At 48.6% G+C, this 20,188-nt stretch overlaps 2 protein-coding genes across 4 annotated transcripts in view; one reads left to right on the forward strand and one right to left on the reverse strand.

Moving 5' to 3' along the window:
- ATP1B2 (ATPase Na+/K+ transporting subunit beta 2) overlaps positions 1-20,188 on the reverse strand; it is a 193,345-nt gene that overhangs the window by 85,386 nt on the left and 87,771 nt on the right. The window lies entirely within an intron of this gene.
- On the forward strand, positions 7,407-20,183 carry TRIP6 (thyroid hormone receptor interactor 6). Of its 3 annotated transcripts, none has more exons than XM_058181581.1 (10): positions 7,407-7,492; positions 10,100-10,315; positions 11,720-11,832; positions 12,231-12,353; positions 12,471-13,139; positions 13,900-13,990; positions 15,697-15,866; positions 16,384-16,562; positions 17,143-17,263; positions 19,358-20,183. In XM_058181581.1, exons 2-10 carry the CDS (start codon positions 10,111-10,113, stop codon positions 19,487-19,489), a joined length of 1,803 nt encoding a protein of 600 aa, XP_058037564.1. In that variant the 5' UTR covers positions 7,407-7,492; positions 10,100-10,110; the 3' UTR covers positions 19,490-20,183. The 3 variants fall into 3 exon arrangements, with proteins under 3 accessions (XP_058037564.1, XP_058037563.1, XP_058037562.1); XM_058181580.1 differs by lacking the exon at positions 7,407-7,492 and having other exon boundaries at positions 9,516-10,315; positions 19,358-19,495; positions 19,761-20,183; XM_058181579.1 differs by lacking the exon at positions 7,407-7,492 and having other exon boundaries at positions 9,516-10,315.

Below are 20,188 nucleotides of genomic sequence, written 5' to 3' on the forward strand. Positions count from 1 at the left end.
CTTGCATTGTGGGGCCAGAAACCCCCCCTGCACTGCAGGGAGAGGGTGGGTGGGGTGCAGGGCTGGCGTGTGTGTGTGTGTGTTTGTGCACGGCTCTTTGTGCATGTGTGTGTGTGTGTGGGGGGGGGTCTGCGTGCCCACGAGCGAGATGTGTAAGGGAGGAAGCACCTGTCTGTATGAGAGCATTTCCTCTCCCGGCAGTTTCCTGGTTGTTTGGCCCATCCAAAAGGCGAAGTTTTTTTGGGGTGGGGGGGACGGCAGGAAAGTTTGGGGCTGCCGCCGGATCTGCTGTTATCTGTTACTAATTTGGGCCTGGACTCGATGAGATCATTGGGGAAAACGAGGGGGGTCTTCGGGATATTGTCCCTCTTTTCTTGTGACCAAACAAACTCACGTTTTCCTCCGCATTGGCAGGTTTCAGGGAGGTGGACTTCAATTCCCAGGATTCCCCGGTCAGCATCCTTTAAGAGGGGTGGACTACAACCCCCCAGAATCCTCCAGCCAGCCACGCTTTAAGATAAGTGGAGTTCGATTCCCAGAATTCCTCATCCAGCCAGCGTAATTTAAGATGGCTGGACTTCAACTCCCAGAATTCTTAGCCAGCAGGCTTTAAGTAGGCTTCTATTCCCAGAATTCCCCAGCCAGCATTTTTTTTTTTTAGAGGGGTAGACTTCAACGCCCAGAATCCTCCAATCAGCCATGCTTTAAGATAGGGGGACTTTGATTCCCAGAATTCCTCCTCCAGCCAGCGTAATTTAAGATGGCTAGACTTCAACTCCCAGAATTCCCCAGCCAGCATCTTTTAAGGGGGCTTGATTACAACTCCCAGAATCCTCCAGCCAGCCACGCTTTAAGATAAGTGGACTTCGATTCCCAGAATCCTCCAGCCAGCGTATTTTAAGATGGCTGGATTTCACTCCCAGAATTCTTAGCTAGCAGGCTTTAAGATAAGTGGGCCTCTATTCCCAGAATTCCCCAGCGATCATCCTTTAACAGGGGTGGACTTCAATTCCCAGAATTCCCCAGTCAGCATTTTTTAAAATGGGTGGATTACAAATCCCAGGATTCCCCAGACAGCATCCTTTAAGAGGGGTGAACTACAACTCCCAGAATTCCTCATCCAGCCAGCATACTTTAAGATGTCAAAATTTATTAATTTTAAATGGGGTTTTTTAGTGTATGGTAAATTTTTAAATTGTCAGGCTAATTTAAATAAGTTATTTAAATTGCATTTTAATTGTATTTTGTATTGTTTGTTTTATTCTGCCTGTACACCGCCCTGAGTCCTTCGGGAGAAGGGCGGTATAAAAATCAAATAAATAAAATAAATAAATAAAATAAGATGACTGGACTTCAACTCCCAGAATTCTTAGCCAGCAAGCTTTAAGATAAGTAGGCTTCTATTCCCAGAATTCCCCAGCCAGCATTTTTTAAGAGGGGTGAACTACAACTCCCAGAATTCCTCATCCAGCCAGCGTACTTTAAGATGACTGGACTTCAACTCCCAGATTTCTTAGCCAGCAGGCTTTAAAATAAGTGGGCCTCTATTCCCAGAATTCCCCAGCCAGCATGATGTAAGATGAGAGGACTTCAACTCCCAGAATTCCTCATCCAGCCAGTGTACTTTAAGATGATTGGACTTCAACTCCCAGAATTCTTAGCCAGCAAGCTTTAAAATAAGTGGGCCTCTATTCCCAGAATTCCCCAGCCAGCATGATGTAAGATGAGAGGACTTCAACTCCCAGAATTCCTCATCCAGCCAGCGTACTTTAAGATGACTGGACTTCAACTCCCAGAATTCTTAGCCAGCAGGCTTTAAAATAAGTGGGCCTCTATTCCCAGAATTCCCCAGCCAGCATGATGTAAGATGAGAGGACTTCAACTCCCAGAATTCCTCATCCAGCCAGCATACTTTAAGATGACTGGACTTCAACTCCCAGAATTCTTAGCCAGCAAGCTTTAAGATAAGTAGGCTTCTATTCCCAGAATTCCCCAGCCAACATTTTTTAAGAGGGGTGAACTACAACTCCCAGAATTCCTCATCCAGCCAGCGTACTTTAAGATGACTGGACTTCAACTCCCAGAATTCTTAGCCAGCAGGCTTTAAAATAAGTGGGCCTCTATTCCCAGAATTCCCCAGCCAGCATGATGTGAGTGGACTTCAATTCCCAGAATCCTCCAGTTAGCCATGCTTTAATATAGGTGGTCTTCAATTCCCAGATTTCCTCATCCAGCCAGCGTACGTTAAGATGTACTTCAACTCCCAGAATTCCCCCGTGATCATCCTTTAAAAGGGGTGGACTAAAACTCCCAGAATTCCCCAGCCAGCATGCTTTAAGATGAGTGGACTTCAACTCCCAGAATCCTCCAGTCAGGCATGCTTTAAGATAGGTGGACTTCGATTCCCAGCAGGCTTTAAGATAAGTGCGCCTCTATTCCCAGAATTCCCCAGCCAGCCACGTACTTTAAGACATGTGGACTTCAAGTCCCAGAATTCCCTAACCTGTTTGCGGTCAACTTGCACACCCATCCAGTGGGATTTTCCCACGGTTGGGAAGAAACCATCTAAGAGCAGAGCCTCACCCTGCAGGCATTGGAAATTTCGCCGGGGAACAAGCTAACTTTTCCTGGAAAGGAGAAACAAGCATAGACAATTCTATTCATCTTGCACAACATTGTGTGTCAGAAAGCAGGAAAGGAAACTAGAAAAGAGACGAGGGAGGCCGAAACGGCCCTTAAAAATAATCTTCTTTTCTTAAAATAAACCCAATTTGGGCTCTGCCTTCCTGCCCAGCAATTTTAACCAACAATGGTGGTTAGCGGTTGCAGATATATATTTTTTTTAAATGTTTGTGCCGCTTGGGAGGAGTTGCATGGATCCACCGGTTTCCTTGGTCAGGGAGGGGCCCTGAGGTTCCCAAAAAACTGCACGCCCAGCAAAAAAAATAAAGGCCAGCCGGAAACTCAACCGGTTGGAATGCCGCCCGCCCGCGGTTTTCAAGGAAGCCGAATGGCTTTGAAGGCTTCCCAGGCCCGGGAGGGAATGTCGGCAGACGGGCGCCGTGGTTTTTACTAAGGTTTTATTGTCTTTTTTTTCCTCCAAAGAAGAAGAGAAAAAACAACCCCGGTGCCATGGGTTGGGAATTATAGGCTTGTGGGTCCAACTGGGCAGCCAATTACAGAATGGCAGAATTGAAAGGGACCTTGGAGGTCTTCTAGTCCAGCCCACTGCTCAAGCAGGAGACCCTTCTATGCCAGGGCTCTCCAACCTTGACAACTTTAAGACTTGTGGACTTCAACTCCCAGAATTCCCCAGGGGATTTCAACTCCCAGAATTCCCCAGCAGATTTCAACTCCCAGGATTCCCCAGCAGATTTCAACTCCCAGGATTCCCCAGCAGATTTCAACTCCCAGAATTCCCCAGCAGATTTCAACTCCCAAAATTCCCCAGCGGATTTCAACTCCCAGAATTCCCCAGCGGATTTCAACTCCCAGAATTCCCCAGTGGACTTCAACTCCCAGAATTCCCCAGTGGACTTCAACTCCCAGAATTCCCCAGTGGACTTTAATTCCCAGAATTCCCCAGTGGATTTCAACTCCCAGAATTCCACAGTGGACTTCAACTCCCAGAATTCCCAAGTGGACTTCAACTCCCAGAATTCCCCAGTGGACTTTAACTCCCAGAATTCCCCAGTGGACTTTAATTCCCAGAATTCCCCAGTGGATTTCAACTCCCAGAATTCCCAAGTGGACTTCAACTCCCATAATTCCACAGTGGACTTTAACTCCCAGAATTCCCCAGTGGATTTCAATTCCCAGAATTCCCAAGTGGACTTTAATTTCCAGAATTCCCCAGTGGATTTCAACTCCCAGAATTCCACAGTGGATTTCAACTCCCAGAATTCACCAGTGGACTTCAACTCCCAGAATTCCACAGTGGATTTCAACTCCAGAATTCACCAGTGGACTTTAACTCCCAGAATTCACCAGTGGATTTCAACTCCCAGAATTCCACAGTGGACTTTAAATCCCAGAATTGCCAAGTGGACTTTAACTCCCAGAATTCACCAGTGGATTTCAACTCCCAGAATTCACCAGTGGATTTCAACTCCCAGAATTCCACAGTGGACTTTAACTCCCAGAATTCCACAGTGGACTTCCAGAATTCACCAGTGGACTTCAACTCCCAGAATTCCACAGTGGATTTTAACTCCCAGAATTCCACAGTGGACTTCAACTCCCAGAATTCCCCAGTGGATTTCAACTCCCAGAATTCCCCAGTGGATTTCAACTCCCAGAATTCCACAGCGGATTTCAACTCCCAGAATTCCCCAGTGGATTTCAACTCCCAGAATTCCCCAGTGGATTTCAACTCCCAGAATTCCCCAGTGGATTTCAACTCCCAGAATTCCACAGCGGATTTCAACTCCCAGAATTCACCAGGGAATTCTAGGAGTTGAAGTTTGCAAGTCTTACAGTGGCTGAGCTTGAACCCAGGCCTGGTGTTGATACTTTTAGGTAGTCTTTGACTTACAAACATTCACTTAGTGACTGTTTATACTTACAACGGCACTGGAAAAAAGGGACTTATGACCATTTTTCACACTTAACAACCATTGCATCTTCTCCCTTGGTCACCCGATTAACATTCAGAGGCTTGGCAAACTGGCATGTACTTCTGACGGTTGCAAGAATCCTGGAGATCACGCGATCGCCTTTTGCGACCTTCTGACAAGCAAAGTCAATGGGGGGGGGAGCTGGATTTGCTTAACGACCGCATTGCTGCAGTGATTCGCTTAACGACTGTGGCAAGACGGTCGTAAAAGTCCCTTAGCAAGAGAAATGGTGGGTTTAATGGCGGCCAGTTCTTTATTCCCTGTAGAAGCCAGAGGGGTCGGCGCACATGGGGGTCCTTGTAGGTGCCCTTCACACACATACACACACACACACACACCCCAAAGTGGAAATTTGTGGCTTGCCTGCCACTCCGAGCCAGGCGGATGTGGTGTGTGTTGGCACCAGCCCTCGTACAGCGGGCACAAACCCCACGGCAGGGGCCAAGACAAAGCTGGCCCGTCGCCCTGCCAGGGTGGCAGGAGAGCCACCGGCTCGCCTTTCCGAGGGATTTGAACCCAGGACTTTTCCTCCGGAGCACGGCAGGAACCCTCGTTCGGCTCTTCCCACCCCCCGTGCTCCAACCCCTGCACCGCACTGCCAATGCCGGGAGCAGGAGCCTTGTTTGGCGGGCACCACGCCTTAGGTGTGCGAGCGTCGGTGACAATACTGGACTCCTGCCACGAGCGATCAAAAGAGCCGCTCGGTGCGATAAGTCTGGCCATGCGCCATGCGCTCCCCATGCGCCACGATGCAGAAGGAGCAGAGCCGCCTCGGAAGGGCCCTTTCGGGCACTCTGCACATGCTCCGGTCCCAAGCCCGATCTTAGAATATAGTTAGCCCTCGACGTTTGCCCAGAAATCAAGCCCAGAATCTATGAGAAATTTGTTCGGGGAGTTTTGTTCCATTTTACGACGCTTCTTGCCGCATCTGTTAAGTGAATTGCTGCCGTCGTTACATAAGCAACCGTGTCAATGTAATTTACGGAGTGTCCTCGTCTTATGGCCACGATGGACACCCCCCCGCCCCACAAATATTTCTGTGGCTAAGTGAGACATTCGTTCACCGAGTTTTGCTCCGTTTTACGACCTTCCTTGCCACCCTTGTTAAGCGAATCACTGCGGTTGTTAAGTGAGTTACACGGCCGTTAAGCAAATCCGGTTCCCCCCCCCATTGACTTTGATTGTCGGGGTCGCAAAAGGGGATTGCGTGACCCCCGGGGAGCACTGCGACCGTCACAAATATGAAGCAGTGGTCAAGCATCCAAATTTGAATGCTGCAACGGTCGTAAGTGTGGAACACTCTTTTTAGTGCTGTTGTAACTTAGAACGATCACTAAATGAACGATCGTAAGTTGAGGACTACCTATAACTGAATTGGAAGGGACTCGGGAGGTCTTCCAGTCCAACCCCTTACTCGAACAGGAGACCCTATACATGTAGTCCTGGATGTACAACCATCCATTTAGTGACCGTTTCAAAGTTAGAACGGCATTGAGAAAAGTGACTTACGACCGCTTTTCACACTTACGACCGTCGCAGCCTCCCCGTGGTCACGTGATCCAAATTTGAAACGCCTGGCAACCGATTTGTATTTACGACGGTCGGTGCTCCCCTGTGGCGACCTCCCCACCAGCCAAGTGCATGGGGGAAACTGGATTCGCTTAACAACCGTCTCACTAACTGACCTCCTGGAGGGGAGAAGATCAGAATTTCCTTGGCGGGCGGGGGGGGGGAGGGGAGAGAAAAGGAGGGTCTATCTCTCTCTTCCCCCTTGCAAAATTGCCCCCTCCCCCCCAAATCCTGGCCATTTGAAGAAGCAAAAATTCCAGACACACAAATTACACACATTCGCACTCACACCCCAGGCAAGCAGTGGCTTGCCGGGTGATGAAACCCAGCGGGGGAGCGGCTGGCACACCCGGCCCTGTCTCAGCCGGGACGAGTCTGTCTGGTGACACCCCCCCCTCTAGCCCCCCCCTCGGCCCCTCCTCCCCAGCAGGAACTACATTTCCCAGGATGCTTAGCCGGCCCAGGCAAAGGATAGGGCTGCTGGCGGGGGGGGGGTGTTGGAGTCCAATGGGACCCCCATTCCCCCCTTACATACATGACAAGAAGAGACTGGATTGGCCATTGGTCAGAAACCGTGTAGCAGGGTCTCCTGCTGGGGCGGGGAGAGGGTTAGACTAGATGACCTACAAGGTCCCTTCCCACTCTATTAATCTGTCATCTGTAATACCCTTGCAAAAATCCAACGGGTGGGAGGGGGGTGTCCAGGGAAGCTTTTCTTCCTCCCTGCAAGAGATTGCAGCCCCCCGCTTCCCGTCTTTGCCCATGCAGGCTGGGGAGCATGGGGAGCGGAGTCCCCCCTTGGCACTGAGACCCTGCAGGGACCCTTCCCGTCTCTGCCCTTGCGAGAAGCCCAACCATTCCAAAGAGGAGAAGTTTTGCTTCTTCCCCAACCTGGCGCCCGCCGCACAGGCGGAGATTGCAGACCCCCAGTGTCTTCTGCCCACCCCTGCGGCTTGGGGAGCATGGGCTTTGGAGTTCCCCCCCCCAGTGCAGATTGCAGAGGGTGGGGTGAGGGGGGGCTCAGCCTCATCCCGGGGGGGGGGGGAGCTTGCACCCACCTCCCTCCCTCTCTCCCACCCACCCACCCACCCACCGGAAGTGGCAGGAATTCCCAGGCTCCACGTGACGCTGTGGAATGCGGTGACGTCACCCACGGGGGGGGGTGTTCCATCTTTAAAAAAAAAAAAGAAAAGTTTCTTTGCCGCGTTCGGAGCGGAGAAAGTGGCGGAGGAAAGTTTTGGAGAAGTTTTCTGGGCGCGCGTGGGAAGGGGGCGGGGGGGAAAGAGCGAGGGAGACGCCGGGATCAGGTGAGGAGGGGCAGAGAATGGAGGGTGGGGGTCCATTCATCTGGTCCATTCAGGGAGGGGTTGGGTTGGGGGTCTGAGCGGTGGGTTTTGTTTTTAACCTAAATTGGGAGGGGCTCTTCTTGGGAGTCGCCGCCTTGCTCCAGCTGAGCCCCCTCCCCTCCCCAACCCTTTCTGAGACCCCCCCCTCCCCACTAGTCTATCTGAGCCCCCCACCCACCGCCCCAAGCAAAGCTGGGAGCCCCGACCAACCCCCGAGCACGTGCAGAGTGCTCGACACCCCCCCTCTCTTTCCCCACCTACCCACCCACCCCCCAGTTTTGAAAGCTGGCCCGGGAGGGAGGGGCTGCAGCTTGAGCCAGCTGGTGGTACTCCGCAGCCCATGCGGCGCTGCCTTGCAACATTGTCCCAGGCATCTGGGAGGGCGACAGGTTGGGGAAGGATGCGGGGAAGTGTTGGGCGGGGCGGGAGCGAGTGGGGGGGGAGAGGAGTGACGTCACGCTCAGACTGCAAAGCCTTGGTTTAGTTTAGTTTAGTTTAGTTTAGTTTAGTTTGGTTTGGTTTGGTTTGGTTTGGTTTGGTTTGATCTTTGATCTTTGATTATTATTTTATTTATGTTACTTGATTTTATTTATTTTACTTCGTTTTACTTTCCTTCTTCGCTTTCCTTCGCTTGTTGATTCGATTTATTTTTTATGTATGGTTTTGTTTTGGAGATTTTAGATTGCTGCCTGTTTGCAGGTGGTGATAATTGCAACGCGGTTTATTTTTGGGTTGTTTCAACTTGGCCACTTGAAGCGACTTTGAAGCCCCCGTGGACTTCAACTCCCAGAATTCCCCCAGCCAGCTGTGCTGGCTGGGGGAAATTCTGGGAATTGAAGTCCACCCAAAGTTGAAACTTTGAAAAACTCTTGATTTACCAAATGGTTTGCCGGAGTTGATGCCCCAAAATGGACCAAACACGACCTCCACTTAAGTTACAAGGTGGTTTGTCTCATGGGGAGGCAAATCCCAGCTTGTTTTGGCACCAAGCCATGATTTGTGGCTTCTTGGGAACTCAAATGCCAGGAATGGTAGTTTGTCGAACCGCCGTTTGGGAAACCGGAGCCTAAAATATGTGAATCAGTTTTGTGGACTTGTTTGATTGGGGTTGTGTTTTTTTTTTTCAGATGGCGCTGGGGTGGGGTGTAAAAATCTAAATAATAAATAAAATAAATAATAAATAAAAATAAATAAAAGGGGTGGGGTTTTAACCCAGGTTTGCAAAAGCCTTCGTGTGAACTGGCGGGACAAAGGGTAGCCGTGTCTGGATTCCCACGTGGGAATCATGACTCACTGAATCTCTGGGGCGGGCTCTGTGAACAGGAGGAATTGGGGAGAAAAATTGGGTTCTCCTGTAAGCCAGGCAACTTGACTGGGATCCTGGTTTGTTTCCTTGCTGTAAATGTTTAGCATGTTCGTATTACAAGGTCTTTGCCACAAGGTGTTTTTAGTAATGCCCTAATCATGGTTTGAAAATGGTTTGCCATGAGGCAAAACATGAGCATACGATATGTTCTTATTCTTTCTTTCTTTCTTTCTTTCTTTCTTTCTTTCTTTCTTTCTTTCTTTCTTTCTTTCTTTCTTTCTATCCATTCATCTAACTATCATCTGTCTCTTTTTTAATTTATATTTATATCTATCTGTATCTACCTCTCTTGCCTCTCTCTGTCTCTCTCCCCCATCCATCCAGCCATTCATAATCTCTCTCTCTCTAATTCTCTCCATTCATCTATCTATCTTTATCATCTATCTTATCTATATATCATCTCTCTCTCTCTCTCTCTCCCTATCTATCTATCTATCTATCTATCTATCTATCTATCTATCTATCTATCTATCTATCTTATATCTATCCATCCATCCATTATCTATCTATCTATCTATCTATCTATCTATCTATCTATCTATCTATCTATCTATCTATCTATCTATCTATCTATCTATCTATCTATCTATCTTACATATCTATCTTTCTATCTATCTATCTATCTATCTATCTATCTATCTATCTATCTATCTATCTATCTATCTATCTATCTATCTATCCTCTATCCATTCATCTATTTATCATCTCTATTTGTATCTGTGTATCTGCCTCTTGCTTGCCTATCTCTCTATCTATCCCACTATTTATCATCTCTATTTCTTTATCTCTCTCTCCCTCGCTTTTATCATCTATCCATTCGTCTATTTATCATCTTTCTTTACATTTATATGTGTCTACCTCTTTCTTGCCTCGTTCTCTCTTCTCTCTCTCTCTCCCTCCCTCTCTCTCTATATATATATACTATATATTTATATCTTCAACTGTCTATCCATCTGTCCATTCCTCTATTTATCATCACTCTCTCTCCCTCCCTCCTTTCCCCCCTCTTCCCCCCTCCTTTCTTTATGATTCAGGTCCAGCTGAAGCTCTGAACTGATTCCAAAGCAGAACTTTCTCCCCCCATCCAAAAAAAAGGGGAAAAAAATTAAGGATTGGCCAGGGAAGCTCAGCCGTTCTATTCCATTCCAATTCTGACTCAATGTTTTTCCTCTGCGCTCCCCCCACCCCGGCTTCCAATCCAGCTTCCCTCGGCATGTCCGGCCCCACTTGGCTGCCCCCAAAGCAAGTGGGGGTCGTGGCCCAGCCGGAGGTGACCGCATCTGCTCCAGCCGTCTGCAAGGTCCAGAAGAGTTTTGCCTCCATCCCTGCCGCCCCCAGACCCGCCCACCAAACTCCGGAGACCAATGGGGCGATGAGCTCAGTGTGGGGGCCTTCCCGGGACAAGCCCCCTCCTCCAGGTAAATGTGGGACCCATCAGTATTTGTGGAAGGGCTTTCTGTACAAACGGGTGGGCGGGGGGGAGGACAACCCTTTAATGCGCAGTTTCTCAACTGGACCACTTGAAGACGGGTGAACTACAACCCCCAGAATTCCCCAGTCCCGCCTGTCCCTTCAAGTGGCCACATGGTTGGGATAATTGGCTGGTTTTGCTCCTCCTCCAGTGACTTGCATTGCAAAATACTTCTAACACCCCTGAAAGGTAGGCCCCTAATTGCTCCTTTATCAAGAAGTCAGGTTGGGGGTGGGAGAACAGACCCACGAGTACCTGAGAGGGAGTCCTCCCCATTGAGCTGCGAGCTTGTGGCTGTCCATCAAGGAAGCCAAAACTTTACAGCCAGTCAAGACAGAGGAGGTGGATGGATGGATGGGTGGATGGAAACAAGATGGATGGATGGAGACAGAAGATGGATGGATGAATGGATGGATGGAGACAAGATGGATGGATGGAGACAGAAAATGGATGGATGGATAGACAGATGGGATGGATAGGTGGATGGAGACAGAAGATGGATGGATGGATGGATGGATGGATGGATGGATGGATGGATGGAGACAAGATGGATGGATGGATGGGTGAGTGGGTGGGTGGGTGGATGGAGACAAGATGGATGGATGGAGACAGAAGATGGATGGATGAATGGATGGATGGAGACAAGATGGATGGATGGATGGATGGATGGATGGGTGGGTGGGTGGAGACAAGATGGATGGATGGATGGATGGATGGAGACAGAAGGTGGATGGATGGGTGGATGGAGACAAGATGGATGGATGGAGACCGAAGATGGATGGATGGATGGATGGAGACAGAAGATGGATGGATGGATAGACAGATAGGATGGATAGGTGGATGGAGACAGAAGGTGGATGGATGGATGGATGGATGGGTGGATGGAGACAAGATGGATGGATGGATGGATGGGTGGATGGATAGACAGGATGGATAGGTGGATGGAGACAGAAGATGGATGGATGGATGGATGGATGGATGGATGGATGGAGGCAGAAGAATGGATGGATGGATGGTGACAAGGTGGATGGATGGATGAAGAAAGAAGATGGATGAATGGATGGATGGATGGATAGACAGATAGGATGGAGGGAGGGAGGGAGAGAGTGGCTGGGCCAGAAGGAGATTTATGAATTATAGGAATCATGTCTGTTAAGTGACCAGTCATATGTGGAGACTCTCTGTATTCTAAAATGGCAGGGGTCATTTGACTACATTTCCCAGCAGGCCCTGCTACTGAGCAGGCAGGCAGGTCTGGGAGTTACAGTTTACCACCCCTGGAGGACCCAGCTTCCTGTCCTGTGCCCAGTCCTGAGTTTGACTCTCTCTCCTGCTTCTTCCTCTTCTCCAGGCGCCACCATGTATCCTCAGGACTCTCCTACAGACTCCCCTTACTCCTCCGTAAGCGAGCGAGGGTCCCGGGGATCCTGGGATAGCGCTACGCCTCCCAGCTACACCCTGCAGGTAAGGAGACCCCGCCTGGCTGGGGGAAAAGGGCTTTGAGGGTTCCTCTGGGGGTGGAGGGGAGACACCAAGCTGAGCAGCTGTTTTTCCCCAACCTGGTGCCCCTCTGAAGAACGCAGCTTCCGGGAAACTTGCCGGCGCCTAGTGGAATTCTGGGAGTTGTAGTTCTACGAGCCAGAACTATCTCCCAGGATTGTCACTAGGCGCCGGCAAGGATCCTGGGAGCTGCATTTTCCAGAAGGGGACTTCAACACCGGCACAGCCCTCGGAGGTGGGGGGGGCAGAGGTTTGCAAAGGCAGGGAGGCTCCCCCAGATCAGGTCAGCATGGTTCAAATGGCTTCCTCGATCAAGGAGACGCCCCTCCCCTCCCCCCCCCAAAAATTATATTTTTCACCAGGAGGGAGAATCGCCGGAGCAGCTACGGGGTTTCCACCCCACCAACCTCGACGTCCAGATAGATTCACTCACCACCATGTTAGCCGATATGGAGAGCGGCCAGCAGCGCCGGGCCGAACGAGTGGTGAGGAAGCTGGGGGGGACGGGAGAGGACAAGATGGGGGGGGGGCTGTGTGTGTGTGTGTGTGTCTCCCCCAAATTCTCTACCTGGATCCTGATTGTGTCGCTTGTGTTATTGCAGAACGCAGAATCCGTGGCGTATCCACCTCTGCAGCCTGGCGCCCCCAAACCCAGCCCGGCCTCGGCTACCTACAAGCCCAACGTTTCGGGGGGCTTCGTGCCCCCCAAGCCGGATGTCAAGACCCTGCCCTATGGAGGCCCACCAACCTCTGGAGCCCCTTACCCAGCCGCCCCAGTGCTGCCCTGCCAGTACAGCTCACCCGGCTTGGGGGATGTCTACGGATACCACCGTGCCCCCTTGGTACCCAAGCCGTACCCCCAGCCGATGCCCGCCTCGTACGCCACCGCATCCTCTTCAGCTGGACCCCCGTTTAACGTCCAGGTGAAAGTGGCCAAACCGGTGGTGGGCTACAACCAGCCCAGGCGCAGGGCCGAGCCGGCCTACGGACCCCCCTCCCTCCAGCTAGGATATGGGGTGAAGCCTCCCCCGCAATACGCCTGCGAACCGGGCTCCCGTGCCCGCCCTCACGAGTCTGAGTCTTGGTATCCGGAGCCTTCCTCCTATGGCCAGCGGCTGGGCGATGGGGAATTCTACGCCGGCCCTGCAGGGCAGGGCAGGGCGGGAATGCCGGCGGGCCAGTTCCAGTCTGGATTGGCGAAAGCTGGGAAGGACGAGTTGACGGCACCCGTGGTTCCTGCCAGCAGTGGGGGGCTTAGGTTCCCCCATCAGGTAATTTAAACTGCTGGGGATGATGGGGAAGGGGAAGGCAGGGTGGGGGTCTTTCTGGGGAAGGGGCTTCCAACCGGTAATGGAATGCAGTCCAGATTCCCAGGAAGGAGGGAATGAATGGAAAGAGAAATTCAGTTTGTGTATGAGAATGAGGCTGAGGGCAGCTCCTCCTCAACTGTTCCCAGAGTCTTATGTTTTATGCGGCAAATAAAGCTAGTTCTTGACTTATTGAGCCCAAAATTTATGTTGTTAAGCAAGACGGTTGTTAAATGAGTTTTGCCCCTTTGGGCAACCTCCCTTGCGACTGTTGTTAAGTGAACCACTGCTGTCGTTAAGTGAGTCACTCGGTTGTTAAGCAAATCCGGCTCCCCCCCCCCATTGTCTTGGCTCGTTGGAAGGTCACAAAAGGGGAACCACGCGACTCCCGGGACACCGCAAACCGTCGTAAATACGAGTCCATTGCCAAGCGTCTGAATGTTGATCACGTACCGCAACGGTCGTAAGTGCGAGAAATGGTCCTAAGCCACTCTCTTCAGTGCCGGTCACTAAACGAACGGTCGTAAGGCTACTTGCAGAGGTGGCCTGGCGGCTTAAATTCCGGCGGAATTCGTTGGCGGAGAAGCGGATTGCACTCGGCCACGCCCATTTTTTTCCCGCGTTCAACCCCGGGGAGCAGGGTGTGTGTGTGTGTGTTGTCACTCTTGTCAGCTGCCCAGCTTAGCAACCATTGTTCTCCCCGTCTCCCCTCTCTTTCCCGCAGCCCCCCTCGTGCCGCCCGGAAGAGGAGCTGGACCGACTCACCAAGAAGCTGATGTACGATTTGAACAATCCTCCCACCGCAGAATATTTCGGTAGGTTTCCGAGCTTTAAAATTTAGGGTTGTTTTTCATAATCCGAGATACTAAATATTCAAATTCAGTTTCACATCTATTTATCGAATAGTTTTCCCTTAATTTTTTTGTCCATTTTTCTATCTGTATTTTTTCAAACCAACTTGGGCTAAAGGGACTCGTCAGTAGGGTTTATAAGATTATAAACTCTGATGAAAAATTACGAAGAGTGATGAGGACAAATTGGGAAAAAGATCTTAATATTGAAATACCAGAGTCAGATTGGAATGTGAATTGGAATAGTAGAATTATGAGAACCTTATCTATAAGGATTAAAGAGCATAATTATAAAGTTGTTTGGAAATGGTATTTGACTCCAGTAAGATTGTCACAAATGGATAAAAAAATTAGTAAAAAATGTTGGAGATGTGAGATGGAATTGGGGACTTATGAACATATGTGGTATAAATGTGATAAGGTTAAAAAGTTTTGGCAACAATTGGAGAAAATGATATTTGAAATGATGGGGAAAGTAATAATATTGAGAGTGGAAACTATATTATTGTTGGTAATTAAGGAAATAGAATTAACAAAATATGAAAAAGAATTGATTAGAATTATGATTATAATAGGTAGAATTATAATAGCTAGATATTGGAAATTAGATGTGATTTTTAGAATAGAAGAGTGGAATTCTGAAATGTGGAAATTAGCCTTAAATGATAAAATGACATGTGATATTAAAATTAGAAGTGGTGTGTATAAAGAAGATATTTTCTGGAAGACTTGGAAACCATTCGTGGACTATGCGCTTGGAAAATTGGACGCTTCGGTACCTGTACCTCGAGAACGTGGATTTTGGCAATCATGAGGATATATCCAAAGACCCAAATCTTCCTTTTTTTTATGTATAGCACAAGGGTGTAATAATGTATTTTCTTTTTTGTTTGTTAGAAAAAAGCAATAAAAAAATTAAAAAAAATAAAAATTTAGGGTTGTTTAAAAACAAAACAAAAAAAAAAGGTTCGGGTTTTAAAATGGAGCCTCCATGTGCAAGAGCAGTCTATCTTGTAATGCCGTTTGCTGGGCAGAAGAGCTCCCCTCGGCTGATTTTAAGATGAAACCCAGTCTTTTTGACTCAGAATTGATTTGGGGACCGGGGTTGGGGGCAACATTTGGTTTTTCTCACCCCAGAGGGGAATTTTGGGGATGGTTCTTGTATGTTTTTCCCCCCTCCTCTGTTTTGATGGTGTTTTTTTTTTTTAAAAACATATTATTTATTTAATCAAATTTTTATACCGCCCTATCTCCCGAAGGACTCAGGGCGGTTTACAGCCCGATAAAAATACAAATATAATACAAGATAAAACACTAATTAAAAAACTTATTTAAATAGGCCAAAATTTAAAATTACAATTAAAATGATAAAACCCCATTAAAATTAAATTTAAAATTAAAATTCTAGTCCAGTCCTGCACAAATAAATAGATGTGTTTTAAGCTCGCGGCGGAAGGTTCGAAGGTCAGGAAGTTGACGGAGTCCTGGGGGAAGTTCATTCCAGAGGGTGGGAGCCCCCACAGAGAAGGCCCTTCCCCTGGGTGTCGCCAGTCGGCACTGCCTGGCAGACGGCACCCTAAGGAGTCCCTCCCTGTGAGAGCGCACGGGTCGGTGGGGACCGGGGTATTGTAGTATCGAGTATTGTAGTTCTTGAACCCTGACCCTTGCAGGCCGCTGCGCTCAGTGCGGAGAGAACGTGGTGGGCGACGGGACGGGCTGCGTGGCCATGGATCAGGTCTTCCACGTCGAGTGCTTCACCTGTGCTACCTGCCGCTGCCGCCTGCGTGGACAGCCGTTCTATGCCATCGACCGCCGGTCGTACTGTGAATCCTGCTATATTGTGAGTGGAGAGGGTGGGGTTCATTTCGGGTCCTCTAATTCTGCTTTTTCAAACCTTAAGCCCCTTGAAGAGGGGTTGGACTTCAACTCCCAGAATTCCCCAGCCAGTCATGGGGAATTCCGGGAGTTGAAATCCGTCCATTTTCATCAAAGAGGTGAAGTTTGCAAAAAAAACAACAAAAAAAAAACCACGGCTCTAATCTCTGGGAGTTGGGCGCCCCCTGGTGTCGTCCTATGAAAATGCCGCTTCCTGTTAACTGGAATTGCCTGGTGAAGCAGAGGGATTTAGGCGACTCGAGCGAGCGAGCCAAACCGCGGGTGCCGAAAGGCCGGCAGAATTCTGCAACCTCTCAATCTGCTGTTACTTTCTCGTGAGGGCCTTGAACCCAGGGATAAAAAAATTGGCACGAGAGAGAGAAGGGGGTTCTTTTTTTAAATATATATATATATATATATTATTTTTATTTTTTTTAAAAATCTGATTTCTTTGACTGAAAACACCTGCCCTCTCCGGACAGGTGACCCTGGAGAAATGTTCCATGTGCTCCAAGCCCATCATGGACCGGATCCTGCGGGCCATGGGCAAAGCTTACCACCCGCAGTGCTTCACCTGCGTGGTTTGCCACCGCTGCCTCGACGGGATCGCCTTCACCGTGGACGCCACCAGCCAGATCCACTGCATCGAAGATTTCCACCGGTGAGATCCGGGGAAAGGGGGCAATGGAGATATGCAACCGGTTCAGACCGGTTCGGGCGAACTGATTGCGGCGACTATTGGGGGAGCCGTCCACCTGCCTCGGCATAATACTGTCCTATTTAGCCACGTTTTTGAGGCCGGGCGCATGTGTGGAAGGTCTGCGCGTGCATGCGAATCGGTGGTAAGAATATTGGAAACCCCCCTCTGGAAGGGGTGTGTGTGTGTGTATTCCGTTTGGGCTGTCTCAGCTCCAAAGGCCGTACTATGACTCCCGTCTGCTGTGCTGCAGATGTATGGAGGCCATACTACAAGTCCCATCCTCCCCACCAGAAGGCAGGACAGCTAGGGATCCCGAAACCCCAAATCTCAGGAAAAGGGCACGGTCTCTTCCTGATTCCTGCCCCCACCCCCACCCCAGGAAATTTGCCCCCGATGTAATGTGGGTGCCGTACTACAAGTCCCATCCTCCCCAGTCAGCAAGGCAGGACAGCCAGGGATCCTGAAACCCTAAAATCTCGGAAAGAAGGCAGGGCCGACATCATGTCCCTTCCTGATTCCTGTTCTCTCCCCCCACCCCCAGGAAATTTGCCCCCCGATGTTCCGTGTGTGGAGAGGCCATCATGCCCGAACCGGGTCAGGAGGAGACGGTGCGGATCGTAGCCCTGGACCGCAGCTTTCACATCGGCTGCTACAAGTGCGAGGTGAGCGACGACAAGGCGGGGAGGTGCGGCGGGGGGGGTGGACTGCTGTCAGTTCTGGAAAGAGACACCCCCACCCACCCCCGTGACCATGGGCAGTGTGGGCACCCCAGGTGGACGACGGGTGGAGCCGGACTGAGGGGAGGGTGTTCTAGCGCTGGAGGTTGTTAAGGAAAGATTGGACGGGGGGGTTGTGCGGGATGGTAAGAGGGTCTCCTGCTGAAGCAGAGGGTTGGACTAGAAGATCTCCAAGGTCCCTTCTAGCCCTATGATTCTATGATCTCTCTGTCTGTCTGTCTACCTATCATCTCTATCTATCTATCTATCTATCTATTTATTCTACCTATCTATATATCTATATCTAATCTCTCTCTCTCTCTCTCTCTGTCTCTCTCTCTCTCTCTGTCTCTCCCGGTTATCCATCTATCTATCTATCTATCTATCTATCTATCTGTCTTATCCATCCATCCATATCATCTATCTCTATCTATCTATCTATCTGTCTATCTATCTATCTGTCTGTCTGTCTTATCCATCCATCCATATCATCTATCTCTATCTATCTATCTATCTATCTATCTATCTATCTATCTATCTATCTATCTATCTATCTATCTGTCTGTCTTATCCATCCATCCATATCATCTATCTCTATCTATCTATCTATCTGTCTATCTATCTATCTATCTGTCTGTCTGTCTTATCCATCCATCCATATCATCTATCTCTATCTATCTATCTATCTATCTATCTATCTATCTATCTATCTATCTATCTATCTATCTATCTATCTATCTATCTATCTATCTATCTGTCTTATCCATCCATCCATATCATCTATCTCTATCTATCTATCTATCTATCTATCTATCTATCTATCTATCTATCTATCTATCTATCTATCTATCTGTCTTATCCATCCATCCATATCATCTATCTCTATCTATCTATCTATCTATCTATCTATCTATCTATCTATCTATCTATCTATCTATCTATCTATCTATCTATCTATCTGTCTTATCCATCCATCCATATCATCTATCTATCTATCTATCTATCTGTCTGTCTATCTATCTATCTATCTGTCTGTCTGTCTTATCCATCCATCCATATCATCTATCTCTATCTATCTATCTATCTATCTATCTATCTATCTATATCTATCTATCTATCTATCTATCTATCTATCTATCTATCTATCTATCTATCTATCTATCTGTCTTATCCATCCATCCATATCATCTATCTCTATCTATCTATCTATCTGTCTATCTATCTATCTATCTATCTATCTATCTATCTATCTATCTATCTATCTATCTATCTGTCTTATCCATCCATCCATATCATCTATCTCTATCTATCTATCTATCTGTCTATCTATCTATCTATCTGTCTGTCTGTCTTATCCATCCATCCATATCATCCATCTATCTATCTATCTATCTATCTATCTATCTATCTATCTATCTATCTGTCTATCTATCTATCTGTCTTATCCATCCATCCATATCATCTATCTATCTATCTATCTATCTATCTATCTATCTATCTATCTATCTATCTATCTATCTATCTATCTATCTATCTATCTATCCCTCTCTCTCTCTCCCCCTCCCTGCCTCCCTCCCTCCATCTATCATTATCTCGGTCACTCTGCCTGCCTATGCACCTAACCATCTCCATTCTCTCTATTTCTCTATGCATTATATCTGTTGTCTATCTCTGTCCATCTATCTATCCCTCCATTATCATCTATGTATCCATCCATCTCTCCATCTCCAGCTATCAATCTGTACTTATCCTCTGTATCAATCCATCATCTTATCTTATCTTTAAATTTTCGGGAAAAGATTGGACAGCCATTTGGGATGGCATATAAGATATAAAAATTTAATAAAATAAATAAATAAATAAATAAATATCTCCCTGTCCTGGACAAAGGGGCTGGATTAGAAGACCTCGGAGGTCCCTTCCAGCCCTAGGATTCTAGAACTTCAAGAGGGAGGGAGGGGCCCATGCTGGCCTCCTTGGGAGCACCCCTAATGGTCGAATCCTGTTTTCCTTTTCCTTACACCCCCCCCCCGTCTCCAGGACTGTGGGTTCCTCTTGTCTTCTGAAGGGGAGGGCCGCGGCTGCTACCCCCTCGACGGCCATATTCTCTGCAAGAACTGCAGTGCGAGGCGGATCCAAGACCTCTCCTCCGATATCACGACCGACTGCTGATGGGGGGTGGGTGGAGGTCCCCCAACCTGAGGGGAGGGTGGAGGCTTTGTGGGGCTGCTCGACTTTGCAGGCACCCCTTTCTCTGGGTGCAAAGCGCTGGTTGCTGTATTGCAGTGTGGGTTAAACATGGCGCCTCGAAGAGGGGTGGACTTCAACTCCCAGAATTCCCCAGCCAGCTGGGGAATTCTGGGAGTTGAAGTCCACCCCTCTTCGAGGCGCCATGTTTATCCCACACTGCTCTAAATTGCTTCTTGTTCTGTCATTTCATCAGCTTCCCAACTTGGGGGAGGGCATCGAAAGGCCCTCAGCTCTGCAAGGACCCCCCAAAACAGATTTCCGTCCATCTTCCAGTCTTGTCCCAGCTGCGACAGACTACAAATCCCATCATCTTCCCAACCCAGCAGGGCTGTTGTTCTGTGTTTCAAGGGTGGCGCTTCTTCGCTCCCCGAATGTATTTGAATTGACTCCCGCACCCATATGCCTTGAAAACTCCCCTAACCCATAAGCTGGTCTTATCTGGATAATTTGGGGCTGGGGGCTATTTCCTCTCTCCCCCCCCCCTTTTTTTCTCCTGGGATGCTATGTGAGCACAAATACTTTCTCTGTTGAACTTTCGCCTGTTCTCTGTTATGGAGCAAAAGTTCTGTTTTTTGAGATTTGAATTTTGAGATTTGAATTAAAAGAGGTGCCTCTTTTCGG

This window comes from Ahaetulla prasina, chromosome 4 (assembly GCF_028640845.1).
Source record: "Ahaetulla prasina isolate Xishuangbanna chromosome 4, ASM2864084v1, whole genome shotgun sequence".
NCBI classification, from domain to species: Eukaryota; Metazoa; Chordata; class Lepidosauria; order Squamata; family Colubridae; genus Ahaetulla; species Ahaetulla prasina.